The sequence below is a fragment of the Dicentrarchus labrax genome, unplaced genomic scaffold (genome assembly GCF_905237075.1).
Source record: "Dicentrarchus labrax unplaced genomic scaffold, dlabrax2021, whole genome shotgun sequence".
NCBI classification, from domain to species: Eukaryota; Metazoa; Chordata; class Actinopteri; family Moronidae; genus Dicentrarchus; species Dicentrarchus labrax.
Genome location: NW_026136701.1, coordinates 387,436 through 403,618, shown reverse-complemented (window position 1 = coordinate 403,618; position 16,183 = coordinate 387,436). Strand labels below are relative to the sequence as shown.

The following is a 16,183-nucleotide window of genomic DNA, read 5'->3' as shown; positions in this document are numbered from 1 at the left end:
TGAACCAATGAAGTAGGCAGCGGCACATTATACAAAGCCAGATGATGCAGATGTAATTAGCAGAGCGGGTGGGCAGTTGATTCAAACACTAACAAGTTCAGACTACAAGGTGACTGACTGAAGAGAGGGAGTTGGAGGGATGAGGGGAGTGAATGGTCATAACTGTGGCGTCCTAGTCCATGAAACCCCCGTACCTCTTCTGTAGCTCGCTGCCGTTTTCCCAAGCCCGTTTCAAGACCCCACCACTCTTGTTGCTGTCCACCAGCCACTCAGGCCTGCCCACACGCCTCATGAACCCTCCATAGCGCTTCTTGAGCCCGCGGCCTAACACAGCCTCCAGCAGGTCACCGTGCGCCAACCCTTCTTCAGCCCGGCGCATGAAACCTCCATACCTCTTAACCGCATCGCCTCCCTGACCATCCCCCTCACTGCCATGCTCAGATGCTGCATTGAGAATCTTTAGGACCTCCAGGCGAACATTTTCTTCCTCGTCCTGGCTTCCAGGATTCTCTAGTGCGCCTTCTGGAGAGGAGGAGCGGCGAGACATGAAACCACCGTAGCGCTTCATAAAGCCACCGTACTTCTTGGCCAACTGGTGTTCCGGTGATGCATCCTTATCATCAGTCGTTATGGTGCCCACTCCTTCCTGTTCTTGCTGTTGACGGGGGTCAGCATCCAGAGGAATGTGGTATTCCTCCTCCAGTAGGAAGTCCCGGCACAGGCGGAGCTTCTGGCTGTCCAACCCACCCTCGCACTCAAGTGAGCATGTCTGGAAAAATCAAAATCATCATTATGTCTTTTAATTATCAATCTTATCAATAAAATTTTTGAAAATTACAAAATACTGTAATTCTTCCGTTGAATCATTAGTACATAGTAACAGGTTGTATCAGGAAAAAAGTCTACCATATGGATTTTTTTTTCAGCCTACTCATAAGATAACCAATAATTTCAAAAGTTTATAATCTGTGCACACCTGAGGGTAAGAAAGGCTAGGATATAGCTAGCAAAGTTGGATAATTTAATATTCCATAGCACTGTTAATCAATTCAAACTTACATCACTAGTGTTAATACAACAAAAACAAATAACAGTTCTGACTCTTAAGTTAATCAAGATAGTCACAAACACACTGGCTTTCATACAACATAAGGCCTATCAATCAATGAATGAAACAGAGGAAGAGAAGCAAGTTTGTAGCTAGTTAATGTGGAATTAACTGTTAATGTTATACATCATCCAATGCATCGAGTCCACAAGTATTTGTTTTAGTAAAGTTGGAAGTTATTTATTCCGTGTTTTGAACAAGTGTCCTGAGATAACTTCTGTTATGAATTGGCGCTATACAAATAAAATTGAATTGAATTGAATTGAACAACAAGACTTGATGATGTTATACTATGTTGAAATATTCAGTCGCTTTGCTGGTTGTTCTGACAGAATCATTACTGCTTTTTCTTGCTGTCATTTAACAGGCGGCTGATAAAATGTATATATTTAAATAATTTAATTAATATCATAAATGTGCTACAACTAGTGGACTATTTATTTAACAACTACAAAGCACTGAATATTATTATCTTAAGGTGGCATTAGAAATCAATGGTTTATTTCTAAATCTTCTGACTTTTTTTCAAATATATGTCTTTCTTCGTATAGTATATAGATTAAGTCAAAATTTCAAAAATTTGGCAATAATGGATTGTATAATAGAAATTAATTTCCAACTTTTAACACAAATGTATCTAAATTCACGTCTTAAAGTTGACAGCATTTGACACCAAACTCAGGTGCCAGCCCCTCAACATCTGCTCCTCATTGTGGTAGGAGAGTCTTCCAAGAGTTATCAAAGAAGAAATTAAGATTTCATAAATTTTTCACTAACAAATGAAGACCAAAGAAAAGGTTTTCAACCACATATCCTTTGTGGGTCATTCCACATCACTGATGTTTAATTTCCCCACCCTGGTCATATAACAAAATAGAGAATGGAGACAGAAACACACAGAGAAAACTCTGCCATCTATCTCCAACATTATATAGATATAGAGAAACATAGACAAAGACTACACTAAAGAGAGAAACAGTCAATGAGGTAGAGATTACAACAATCAACAGATGCCAACAGCCCATTTTATCTATGGGATTCCTGATTTACTCCCTTAACAACTTAGAAAATCACAATGTCTCCCATAAAACTATCTACCCCAGCCTGTTCCTCACATATTGACACAGTATCCTATTCATCTAATGGAAGCCTCCCCTACCCCACCACCCACTTATCCCAGTCATCCTTTAACTATGCAAGTCCATATAACCCCGGTGGTTAGAGTATAATCAGACTAAAGGCCTCTGCTGGGCCCTGGGGGCTGCATACTGCCAGAATAACCTGCTCCCAATCTCATATGTGTCATTGGATTTCACTTATTTGAGCAATCAGAAATTCCTGTTGAATGGCATGGAGGAGGGATTCTTGCTGAGCTTGAATCGGCACGATGGCTTATGAAGACAGAATTAATGAACAGGAAAATTGAATTGAGGACATATTGGCACCTGAGGGGCTGGGTGGGTGGAGGGCAGTAGCACCCTCTGGTAGCCATAATGAGAAGCATACAACAAGTTCAGCACCAAAGAAAGAGAAAAATGTGCAATTTTCAAATTTCAAACCTCCAGAAAACATTCAATTTGGATTTTTATTGATAATACATTTGGTCAGGCTCTTTATACTGTAATTACCCCCTTGCCAACAGTCACAGGTTTGTAAGTTTTCTTTACATAATTTAGGAAATTACATCCAGAAAATCTTGGAACGAAAGGAATCCCTTTAATACATTATCAAAATGAACCACTGCACACTGGGATGACTTTACTGTGATTTATTTAATATATATTTTAGAGGACTGACTTCTCTATATGTCTAGACATTTGACACTGCTGTAATTTTAGAGAATACTAAAATCCATTAATAATATAATTAGAACATTCTTCCATTTATTTTGTTTACAGGTCGTATTAGAGTAGTTCTATCTGAATAGGAGATAAAATAAGAGCTTTTCATGATGTTATAAAGTTTGACACTGAATACATTTTTGATTTGCTCATTGTGAATTTGCGTCAGTTGATCACAGATGTTGATATAGGTACAAAGGAAAGCATTCTACTGAGTTCATTATTATTTTGGTCAGACATCAATCTTGTTGCACAGTCAGTTATTCAAGCTTTGGTTGTTGGGAGTCTGCAGAATAGCATACAGAACAATATTATCATGATTACAGTCATCCACATGCTGAATGAGGAGGGATTCAAATGGGAAAAGAAAATGGGTGACGAAAGGGATTTGAAAACAGAGGGAAAGGAGGAGAGCGGAATTAAGTATGGAGGAAAGGAAAGGAAAAACCTGTCAATGAAAGAAGAAGAATGAAATACTGTATATTTTAAGTTTACTGGAAAGTATTATCATGATAAGTCATGTAATAACTGAAGATAAAAAATGGGAAAAGAGGAGAGGCGGCCGAAAGAAGGAGGAAACGAGAGGAGGAATGGAAACATAGCTGATGAAAAGTTCATAAACCATACTATGTCTGTCGCTCTGGGTTGGTCGCTGCATATAATTGAGTCTATAAAACTTACCACACTATACTGTCTCTGCAACTTCACTTATTTATCAGTGTGTTAGAAATAAACTCAAATATTGTGACATTACCAGGGAGGAGAAACCAGACTGCTGTCCCAGCAAACGGTACACACACAGTGCACACTCCTTCCCGCAGTCCATTCCAACCACCAGCGACACACATGTGCCCAGAACCAGCATCCACACGCAACTGCAGTGTGCGGGGGCAGCCATGGACTGAGCACAGAAAGTGAGAAGATTGTTAACATTAAACTTCAAATTAAACATTTCAAACTACATTTTGAAATCGAATAATAAACAAATCAGACAATGAAATTAACTCTTTAAAGTGAAACCTATATCTTATTTAGCTACTACTAATACTCTTACTACTGCCACTATTACTATTATTACTACTATTAGTCTGCTTCTACCACTACTTACAGCCTACTACTGCACTAATAATACTGAACATTAAATATAAATAATATATAGAGTGTAAAATAAATACTTTTAATTTGAATACATGTAAGTTAAAAATGTAGGTAAACCATGCCTGAGAGTTATTTAAGTGTATGTGTATAGGGATGTTGTTATTATTAATTGCTGATGATTGACAGATTATTACTATTTATAGGGACAGCAGTAGTAGTAATTGCTGGATTTTTAGTGGCAGTAGCAGTAGTAGTAGTGGTTGTTTAAAGTAAATGAAGAAGTTATCTTACCTCTCTTTTGTTTGAAACGATACTTAAGCCGTTCAATGCTTTCCTCGTCCGCGGGTGCCCGGCGGATTGGGGAAACTGTTGAGTTGCACAAGCCTGTGCAGCCAATTTATCTGCGCGTGGCTGGCTGTGTGGTACTCGGTGGGCAGAGCGTTCACAGTTCAGCCAATCAAACACACACACACACAGTGCTTTCTCTCTCTCCTCTCTCTCTGATAATGACCTCTGTCTTCGGTGTTCCTTGACACAAAAGGAAGTACCAGACTGCGGCGTTCGGGGTGTTCGAGGGGAAAACAAACAACCCTGTGGAATCGGTCTAAAATGCTGGGTGTAGTGCTGCGGCTGATGGCTCCGCAGCTTATTTAAATAGTTTATGTGGCTTACGTCACCGGGAATAATGTGGAGGGGGTGGAGGGGTTAATAACCGTGATGATGTGACGTGACAGCACCCCCATCACTCTGTCTTTACCATGCGCGCGCACACACACACACACACACACACACACACGCACACACACACACACACACACACACACCTTTCATACACTTTCACACATTGACTCAATTCATCTGTTTATTGCTTTCCTCGCTTCGTCTTTGTCATAGATAAATGGCAGTCTATCATGCAATCCCTGTATTTCATGTTTCTTGCGTGGTGTGAATGAGAAATGTATGTATTTTATTCTCAACAAAGAATTAATTAACACAGTGCTTCTCAAACTTTTTACACCACGTAACACCTCAGAAAATATTAAGCTTCCCAAGTACCACTGTCCTGACGATGTGGAAAACCAATAGCTATGCCGACCCTATTCGGCAAGGGACAGTTAACACAGGAAGCAGGTTTATTACTAATGAGAAGATTATGTATTGTTGACTTTTGTAAAATCTGAACCGGTTAAAGAACCAGACCGAATTTAGTGGAAACTGGGTACTCCTGGTCCACACTTCCCAATAATGCCCTTTGGGAACCATGGCAACATGCCCGAACGTATTTTGAATAGAGGGGGCTGTGGTCTTGACTGAACCAACACACCTGCAACATGCAAGCACTCTGACTTGATGTCAGCCAACAAATAATAATAATTACAGTTCAGCAACCTCAAAGTTTTTCCAATAATTTCATTCAAAATTGTGTATAATTTTTATATGTGTAGTGATTTAGTTGCAAATCACTGCTCCCTCACTTCACCATCCCTTTGCAAAGAAGAAACTACGGTGGTCACCAAAAACGTGAAAATCATGAATTACCCTGTTTAGAGCCAGTGTTTAGTTTGTCCCTTCTGGGCATGGCCAGCAGAGTACATGTGAGTCAGTCAATTAGGGAACCAGTGTGTAGGATTTAGTGGCACAAACATTGCTAGTCTGTATTTGATGACCTGGGAATGACAAAGGGCTGTGAAGTGTGTAGGAGAAACTACAGCGGCTGTGAAACACACGAAAAATGCGATCTATAGCCAGTGCTTGGTTTGTCCGTTCTGAGCGTTGTCTGTAGATTAAATTCTCAAGTATACTATACTATACCTAGTTATAGTTATTAATATTATATTCAATTTTTGTTAATAGATCCTCCTAAATGTTACACACTGAACCTTTAAATTATTTAAGTTTCCAAAAAATATTTAATCTTTTTTTAATTCTGTCGCATACTATTAGAGGCAGCTTTGAGAACCCATGAGTGAACACATACAAGCTTTGTACATAAGCATGGCTGGCTGGAAGAAACAGCTCTGCAGGGTTTGAGGTGATATGGTAAAAAAAAAAAAGGACCTGTACAGCACCTTCCGAGTCTTCTGGCCACTCAAAGCACTTTTACACTATGTGCCACATTCACCCTTTCACACAGGGAACAGAAACTAATTCATTTATACACCAATGATGAACAGCATCAGGAGCAATTTGGGGTTCAATATCTTTCTCAAAGATGTTTCAACAGGTGGCAGGAAGAACCGGGGATCGAATCAACAACCTTCTGATTAGGGGACAACCCTCTCTGCCTCTGAGCCACAGCCACCCGCATGACATTCTGTTTCATGGTTGTTCTTTTATTGAAAATCCAAATATGTTCCAGTCACTACTTTACTGACCACAGTTAGTCATAATGTTTTTATTATTGTGATTTTCTGTTTGATGTCTGATCAGAGATTAGAACATCCAAGGTCAGTAAAACATGCAGTGAAACCAACCTACTGTCCCTTTATAGCATATAAATCTTTTGTAGGAGTTTTTAGATGCCTGTAACATGATTGGAATGAGCAGGGGTGGCTTCTGTGGCCCAAGTGTCAAATGTTTTTTAGTGTTATAACTGAATCTACATGTAGCAGATTTGTCAGCTATAAATATCCACTCTAAAGACCAACTAATATGTAATTTTTGAGACAAAAAACTATTTTCTCTGTATTATTTTCAATATGGAAACATTTACTGATTTTTAAATATATATTGTATTTATTTCTTTAACAACACCCCCGCAAAATGATTTGCTCCACAATCTTGCCTTAATACATCAATGGTTTACAGTTACTAGCCTTTATTGCGAGTGAATACCTGCAACCTTGTTAGCTTGTTTGTTTGGTAGTTAGTAGTGGTGGCCGGTCAAAAGAAGGCATAAATGCAGCGCCCCACCAGCCATAAAGCTTAATTCCAGGGGTGCCCAGACTTTCTCCCTTGGAGGGCCAAAACTGAGACTTAATGAGATGGATTTAAGTTTCCTTAAAAGTCCAGTGTGTAATATTTAGGATGATTTACTAGCTCAGATGGAATATAAACTGCTATATGCTAACTATGTTTGAATCGTTGTGTTTTCGTTACCCTAGAATGAGCTGTTTTTATCTACAGACGGTTGCCTTCCATGGTGTCTGCCATGTTTCTACAGTAAAACTTCACTGCTAGATGCCATTAAATTCTACACATTAGTCCTTTAATTGACTGACACATTGTTGGCCGTACAATACAATACAAAAACATACATAAACAAGATATTATATTTAAAAACTATACAAGAGTACAAGTTTGTTGCTGAAATAACCAACATTTGGCAGCTCTCTTAAAAGTGATTGTGAGAAATAGTTAGGGATTCTACATATTTAAAATGCATTTTTAGCTCACAAAAGATAAAACAGGCTGAATAGCAATGTATGTTATACTATTTTAAAATAATATTTTGTTTTCTTTAACTAGAAACCTCTAGGCTAAAACACTGGGATTCCTGAGTTCCCATGACCTCACACAAGGGAGGCTGTTTGTATCTCTCAATAATTGTAGTTTATTGTCAGAGAGGCAGAGACTTTAAGGCACTCTACTCTTTTAGGAAATAAAGTATTAAATTAGTTTTGTAATATACATGTTTTATCAATACAAACATTTGTGTTATCAATACAAGTTAGTATTGTTTACATCTAGTCATAGTATGGTAGCCTTGTAGGATAAACTACGTATAGCCAATACTGCAGTAATAGCTGTGTCCAGCTCTACCAGTCCAGTCCAACAGATAGCAACAACCTAACAAAAAAGGAATTACTTTTTATATACACTATTGCCTATACTGTAAGCACTGCTGTAATGATCACAGAAGAAGGCCTTTAAGCATAAAGCAGAAAATCAGAATATGACAACCAAGTCAAGACAATAATTCATGAAAAACTGGAATTAATTTACATTCAGCAATAATGTTGCTAAAAAAACCTACATGTTTTCATGACGTTTTGGTATAAAATTTTGACCACACTGAATTTTTTCTTGTTACTCTTTTGTCCAGAATTTGTAACAGTGCTCTACAGGTCGAAGTGTCCTTGAGCAAGATACTGAAACCCAAATTACTCCCGTTGCTGTGTTGTCGGTGTGTTAATGTGTGTGAAAGGGCATGTAGTGTAAAAGCGCTTTGAGTGGTTGAAAGAATAGAAGGCGCACTACAAGTACAGGTCTATTTACCATTGAAAGTTTAGAGTTGATGAAACAGAAGGACTGTGGCCACCATGGCAATGGTCATGCAGATGCAGCGACTGGTAGCGCCTTCAACAACATTTGTGATATTTTCTTTGGCTTTATTCCTGAAACAGCTCATTGCTCATTCATTGAATTATGTCTGATTCTTATTTTTTTATTGATACACAGCAGTATTTGAAATTCTGATTAGCTTTGATACAAGTCTACCAGGGATTTCTATCTTTCCATCTTCTACCCTAAATAATGTTTCTATAGCAGCAATGACATTTCAATCTACAGCTATTATGTTTCTGCCACATTATATCATGGGTTTGACTTCATGACACTAGCCAAGGTCATCCCCCCCCCCCCCCCCCCAGCCACGATGTTTTTAGACATACTGATGATGTTATGACATTTCGACCACCCTGACATTTCTACATGTGATGATGACATTTGTAAGAGTAACAGTGTTTGTCTTCTCCTCCTGACATGGGGTTAACGTTATTGACTAGGGTCAAAACCAAACAATAAAAGTCAACATCTTACACAGCTGAGCTAAATATGACATAACCAACTTGCCAAAAGTTGAAGCAAATGTAAAAGTGCTAATGATGCATTTGTACTAAGAAATGACTTCTTACCTTTGACAGTATATATAGTGGACAGAGCTTCCGGGTCTGTGACGTGAAGCCATCATTGTTGTCAAGCCCTCCACCTCTGTCTAACTAGATTAGATTAGATTAGATTAGATAGATACTTTATTCATCCCCAAGGGGAAATTCACAGTTTCCAGCAGTATCCACAAACTGATAATAATAATAATAATAATAATAATAATAATAATAATAATAATAATAATAAGAGGAGGTCAAATTTAGAAGAACTAATAGAATAAAGTAGAATAAATAGCTAAATAACGAGCATTGGGTAAATGTCCTAATGTGCATGGTCAAATCCAATGCTTGAAAGGCCTAAGGTGCATAAGTAGTGTCAGTCAGTCAGTCAGTGGTCACATAATGCAGGGAGCACTGCGTCAGGTGGTATAGTTAACTAAAGGGCAGACATTGGAGTTTAGAGTTTTCCTCCCCTGGGTGGAGTTGAAGAGCCTGATGGCGTGGGGGAGGAACGATCTCCTCAGTCTTTCAGTGGAACAGGACAGTGACAGTAGCCTGCCGCTGAAGCTGCTCCTCTGCCTGTAGATGGTGCTGTGCAGTGGATGCAGTGGATTGTCCATGATTGACAGGAGCCTGTTCAGCGTCCTTTGCTCTGCCACAGATGTCAGTCTGTCCAGCATCCTTCTTCTTAATGCTGCCTCCCCAGCACACTACTGCACCACAACAGTTTGATAGAATATTTAGAGCAGTTTTTTGCAGATGTTGAAGGACGCCAGCCTTCTGAGGAAGTATAATCAGCTCTGACCTCTTCTGCACAGGGCATCTGTGTTGGCAGTCCAGTCCAGCCTATCATCCAGGTGTACTCCCAGGTATTTGTAAGTTTGTACCAACTCCACACGGTCACCGTTGATGGTCACAGGTTCCGGGTGAGCTCTGGGCCTTCTGAGGTCCACCACCATCTCCTTGGTCTTGGTGGTGTTGAGGCGCAGGTGGTTGGAGTAACACCATGTGACGAAATCCTGAATGAGTTTCTTGTACTCCTCCTCCTGGTCTTTCCTGATACAGCCCACAATAGCCGTGTCATCTGCGAACTTTTGCACGTGACAGGAGTTATATTTGAAGTCTGACGTGTACAGGGTGAACAGGACCGGAGAGAGCACAGTCCCTTGTGGCGCTCCCATGCTACTGACCACAGTGTCAGACCTGCAGGCGGTAATGACACCCGTTTATGCCAATCGGAGGTCACCAAAATGAATGTGGAGTCGGTGTGTAACTATGCCAAAACAATGTCGGACTCCGAAGTTTTCTCTGGACCCCTTCCCAATGTGACCAGTGATGACATGTATAGCCGCATGTCGTCATTCCACCGCTGGCTGTCGACGTGGTGTCCAGAAAACGATGTGGGCTTCATTGATAACTGGAAGCCTTGTTGGGGAAAACCTGGTCTGATTAGGAGAGACGGCATCCATCCCACTTTGGATGGAGCGGCTCTCTTATCTAGAAATATGGCGAAGTTTATTTCTAAAACCTGAAAGCAGAGCAGCTGTCTTACACACTTCTCTGCGCTTTCTTTAGAACAGTCACCCACCCAAAACCCCATAGAGACTGTGTCTGTCCCCCGACCACCTAAATTGTTTAAAGAAATAAAAACAAGAGGAGTTAAACATAAAAACCTAATAAAAATTAAAACCAACTCCTCAGTAGCACAAAATAACAGAATGAAATGTGGGCTGTTAAATATCAGGTCTCTGTCCTCTAAAGCTGAATTAATATCAGATTATGATATTGATTTACTTTGTCTTACTGAGACCTGGTTGTCCCATGAGGAGTATGATAGCCTAAATGAATCCACCCCCCCAGTCATATTAATACTCACATTCCTCGAGGCACCGGCCGAGGAGGTGGAGTAGCAGCCATATATGATTTGAGCGTTTTAATGGACCCTAAACCTAAACTAAATTATAATTCATTTGAAAGCCTTGTTCTTAGTCTTTTTCACCCAAACTGGAAAACACTGCAGCCAGTTCTATTTGTTATAGTGTACCGCGCTTCTGGACCGTACTCTGATTTTATATCTGAATTCTCAGAGTTTTTATCAAGTTTAGTCCTTAAATCAGATAAAGTAATTATTGTAGGTGATTTTAATATATTATGTGGATGTTAACAATGACAGCCTTAGTAACGCATTTATATCATTAATAGACTCAATAGGCTTCTGTCAGAGTGAAAATAAAATGTAGAATGGGATTTAAAATCCTCCTCCTCACCTATAAAGCTCTTCATGGTCAGGCCCCTTCATATCTTAAAGAGCTCATAGTACCCTATTACCCCACTAGAACACTACGTTGTCTGAATACTGGGCTACTTCAGTCAGGACCACTTTTGTCAAAATATCTTATATCCCAAGCAGAATTTTACATTTGGCGGTATGGCTCTGTTCTGGGACCTCCTTGTCCTTCCGCGTGCCTACGTGGAAAACCTTAAGGCAGGGAGAGCACACCTCCCTGCCCTTCCATGTGCATACATGGAAAAGTTTAAGACAAGGAGAGCGGCAGCAGAGACCCCCCTGCGTACAGAACAGAGCAAGCATCAATGGCAATCAGAAAATGACATTGATTAATTAGAAACAACATAAAAAGGAGGAGCTGGGGTGGAGGTGGGTGCAAAAGGCTTGTAGAGGAAGCAGCAGAGATAGGCAGGCAGGCTAAAGCAGCTTAAATAAGGCGCCATGCACGATGTTTGCCAATTGGATGCTTGAGGAAATCAGGTGAGCTGTCAGCTGACTGTGTATGGTATCCAATGGGAAGCTTAGAGGAATCAGCTGATGTATGTTTATGACTAGCTGTGATCGTGTGATATAGCTGTAACTGAAAGCTAAGCCTGACTTCGTGCCCTGCCTGAACTAACGCTATGCTCAATTTGTGGTTCCTATAGTCTCTAAAAGTAGAACAGGAGCCAGAGCCTTCAGTTACCAAGCTCCTCTCCTGTGGAACCAGCTTCCAATTGTGGTTCGGGAGGCAGACACCCTCTCCACATTCAAGAGTAGGCTTAAGACATTCCTCTTTGATAAAGCTTATAGTTAGGGCTGGATCAAGTGAGTCCTGAACCATCCCTTAGTTATGCTGCTATAGGCCTAGACTATCGGGGGATTTCCCATGGTACACTGAGCTCCTCTCTTCCTCTCTCTTTCTGCACTCATTCATGTTCCATTAATGCATGTTACTAACTTCACTTCTTCCCCGGAGTTGTTGTGCTTTCTCGTCTCGCAGGTTCTTATCGATCCTGGTGGAGCCTCCTGCCATGGTCCTGCTAGATTGCCATTGCCAATACTGTTGTTGCTGTGCACCTGTTTGTCTGTCTGTCTGTCTCTCTCTCTCTCTCTCTCTCTCTCTCTCTCTCTCTCTCTGTCTCTCTCTCTCACCCCAACTGGTCGAGGCAGACGACCACCCACCTAGAGCCGAAGGATCTGTCCTAGGTTTCTGCCTTTTAACAGGCAGTTTTTCCTTGCCCTTGTCGCCAAGTGCTTGCTCATGGTGGTACTGTTGGGTCTCTGTAAATAATGTTTTAAAGAGTTCGGTCTAGACCTGCTCTATTTGAAAAGTGTCCTGAGATAACTTCTGTTATGAATTGGCGCTATACAAATAAAATTTAATTGAATTGAATGTGATGTCAGGGCGACCGGTCTGAAGTCATTTAGCTCACCAGGATGTGGTTTCTTTGGGATTGGGATGATGCAGGATGTCTTCCACTGTCTAGGGACCCTCCCCTGTTCCAAGCTCAGGTTGAAGATGTGCTGTAGGGAGAGTCCCAGCTCCAACGCACAGGCCTTCAGAAGTCAAGGGGATATTCCATCTGGACCTGCTGCTTTTCTGGGACGAAGCCTCATTAGCTCTCCACACACCTGGGCTGTTGTAATAGTGGGTGGGACAACCAGCTCCTCTGTGGCTCCTGAGGGAAGCGAGAGAGAGACAGCAGCAGAAGGGGGTATGGTGACCTGAGGTGTTAACGGGATGGGGTGGTGAAGAATTGGTTCATCAGGTTTGCTCTCTCTGTATCTCCCTCCATGTGGGCCCCCCGCTTTGAGCTGCAGCCGGCGATGATCTTCATCCCATCCCACACCTCCTTCATGCTGTTGTTCTGCAGTTTCTGCTCCAGCTTCCTTCTGTACTGCTCCTTCGCTTTCCTGAGCTGGACTCTGAGTTCCCTCTGTACGCGTCTAAGCTCCTGCTGATCTCCGTCTTTAAAGGCCCTCTTCTTCTGGTTAAGAAGACCCTTGACATGACTTGTAATCCAGGGCTTGTTGTTGGCATAGCAGCGCACAGTTCTTACAGGAACAACAACATCCATACAGAAGTTGATGTAGTCAGTAGTACAGTCAACAGCCTCCTCGATGTCCTCACAGTGCGACCCCTGCAGTACATCCCAGTCCGTACTACCAAAGCAGTCTCTTAGAGCCTGCTCTGCTTCAAAAGACTACTTCCTGAATGAGCGCATTGTTGTGGGTTGTCTCCTCACTCTTGGTTTATATTGAGGCTGAAGCAGAATCAGGTTGTGATCAGCTTTGTGCAGGCAGAGGGGTGGCGCTGTATGCGTCCTTAACGTTTGCATACAGTAGGTCAATAGTCCTATTTCCCCTGGTGTAACAGTCCACATACTGGAAGAAAGCAGGTAGTGTTGTGTCCAGAGTCACCTGATTAAAGTCCCCAGAGATTAACACCAGAGCCTCGGGGTGCTGTGTTTGTAGTCCTGCTACGTGTGACGTCATCCACTAGCGGAGTGGATGATGTCACACGCGACTACCGTGTCAGCACGTGGTGGGATATAAACAATAACAACAATGGCGTGTCCATTACAGGAGTGGAGTCAGGTCACCAGCTGCCAGCCATCCTCATCATCCAGGTCAGCTTCATAAACCTAGTCCTCTCCTCAATACTGCCAGATCGTAGACTCTGTTACCACAGTCAGCAACGCATCCCTCCTTAAATGTTTCACATCTCTGTGTCTGCCAGATTAATCATTTCTGTTTTCTTCTGCCTGCAGTTACCTGGCCTGACTCCTGCCTCTAACATAACTCCCTCCTGTCTCATCTGCCATCTCCTTTTGGATTTTGCTCTGCACACCATTCTTTGGACTGCTTCCCCCTTTTCACTGGACTCCTCCAAGCCCCAGTTACATTTCCACCTGGCCAAAACATTCTCAACCAAGAGATTAATAAATAATAGTGAATTTGCCTTTTAAGTCTCCTGTCTCTGTGTCTTGCACTTTGGGTTCCCTACCAGCCGTAACAAGTGTATTAGACCTGCATTCTGTCCAGCATGCAGCGTGTTCTCCTCTGCGCTTGGAAGGGGAGAGTGAAATTGCAAATTGCAACTACACCTCTAGATGCCTTTAAAACCTACACATTAGGGCACATTAGCTCAGTGGGTAGAGCTGGCGACCCATGTAGCCTACCAATGTGGGGATTCTGAAGGGCAGATCTGCTACTGACTGATCAATGTAATGAGTTATGCTGACAGCCCTGTAGCTACATGAGGTAACTGGTTACTTTTTTATTGTGATAATTTTGGGGAAGCTAGGACTCATCTTAATTTAAATGTTTTAATAATGATGAGACATATAGCCTATTTAATTGCATTTAATTGTCAGAAACAACTCGATCACAATAACATATAGGACTTGCAGATTATGCATTTATAAGGACATGGAGAGAAAAGATGAACAGAGACGCAGAACAAGCTGTAACCTTTCCAGTCAACGGCACACAAAGGATAATAATGATTTTTACCTCCTTGCTGCTACTTGCTTCCCCCATAACATTAGCTGCCGCTGGCTGATTAATGTTGCTTCTCCTTCATCCTTCACCGCATCAATCCCTCTTTTTTCACCTTGTTTATCAACCATATATTTTCTGATCAGCCATAACATTATGACCACCTGGGCACCCTGGTGTTGCCCCCAACTGTTTCTCCCCATGTACATCAATGAGCCTTGGCCAGCCATGACCCTGTCTCCAGTTCACCACTTCCTTCCTTGGAGCCCGTTTGATAGGTATAGACCACTGCAGACTGGGAACACCCCACAAGAGCTGGAGTTTTGGAGAGGCTCTGACCACAATCTGGCACTTGTCACTAGTCTCTCAGGTCCTTAAACTGCCCATTTTTCCTGCTTCTAACACATCAACTTGAGGATTTAAGTACTTGAATATTCACTTGCTGCCTAATATATCCCACCCACTGACAGATGCCACGATAACCAGATAATCAGTGTTGCCAACCTGTCAGTGGTCATAATGTTATGAATGACTGGTGTATATCATATATTGTATATCTTGTATTATAGTAACATAATATACATAAACATAAGTAAATACTTAGGCTTTTTTGCTTTAGATTTACATTCTATATATTGTACTAGATCTTATAATATATTTAATATTTCTATTCTTTAACATTGTGTGAGTACCTTGAGCAGCTGTAACATTACTTTGCTTTCTAAATAAGCTCAACCGCTGTGACATTTTGCGAAAGCTAGGCTATGTTGCGATGTAACCTACCAATGCAATGGCTAAAATTAAAATAAAAAAGAGTGAAAAAAATAATTTCTTAAGATTATTAAAGTAAATCTTATCTTAATCTTAGGCCCGTCTGATCATATTTAGTTATTAAATAACTGTCTATACTCTAGATTAACAATGAAGAGTGTTAAACCTGTCATTCTTATATATTCTTTCATTTGGCTAACTTCTAGTCACTGAAATAATAGTGAAATTAAAATATTCACAGTTTTTCTGAGGACTCTCTGGAAGGTCCCCTGGGAAACCCTGAACCCCAGACTGAGAACTGCTCAACTATACAATGAGGTCATGCATGAGAGATCCAAGACTATAACTATTTAATATGCAGATTTGCCACCAACCAGAAGGGTCTGCTACAGGTGGTCTACATGGTTATCAACAGCGTTGCATGTAAGTTACCTAAGGTTACAGTTAGTGCGGTCAAAATGTCATTAAAATATTTAATCGCAATAATCGCATTAATGTCATAGTTAACTCGCAATTAATCACAATTAATCGCACATTTTTATCTATTCTAAATGTCCCTTGATTTCTTTTTGTCCCATTATTTTTTCTCATTTTTAATGCTCTTATCAACATGGACAAGTGGATTGGCTTGCTTTGTGCAAATGTTGTTTTTATTGAAAACAACATTGGCATATACTGTAGTGTTCAATTTCACACTAACATTCTCACTTGGAGCAAATAATCTCTCACACAATGTAACACTGTCCATCAATAAAAGGGTGAAAAA

The 16,183-nt window shown here is 41.0% G+C and overlaps 1 protein-coding gene across 1 annotated transcript; it reads right to left on the bottom strand.

Annotated features, from left to right (window-relative positions):
• LOC127370168 (proenkephalin-A-like) lies at positions 1–4,682 on the bottom strand. The gene is made up of 3 exons (XM_051411965.1): positions 4,339–4,682; positions 3,704–3,850; positions 1–769 (listed from the first exon to the last, which is right to left on the bottom strand). The coding sequence occupies exons 2-3, from the start codon at positions 3,845–3,847 to the stop codon at positions 173–175; spliced, it is 741 nt and encodes a 246-aa protein (XP_051267925.1). The 5' UTR covers positions 3,848–3,850; positions 4,339–4,682; the 3' UTR covers positions 1–172.
• Between the last annotated feature and the right edge of the window lie 11,501 nt (positions 4,683–16,183).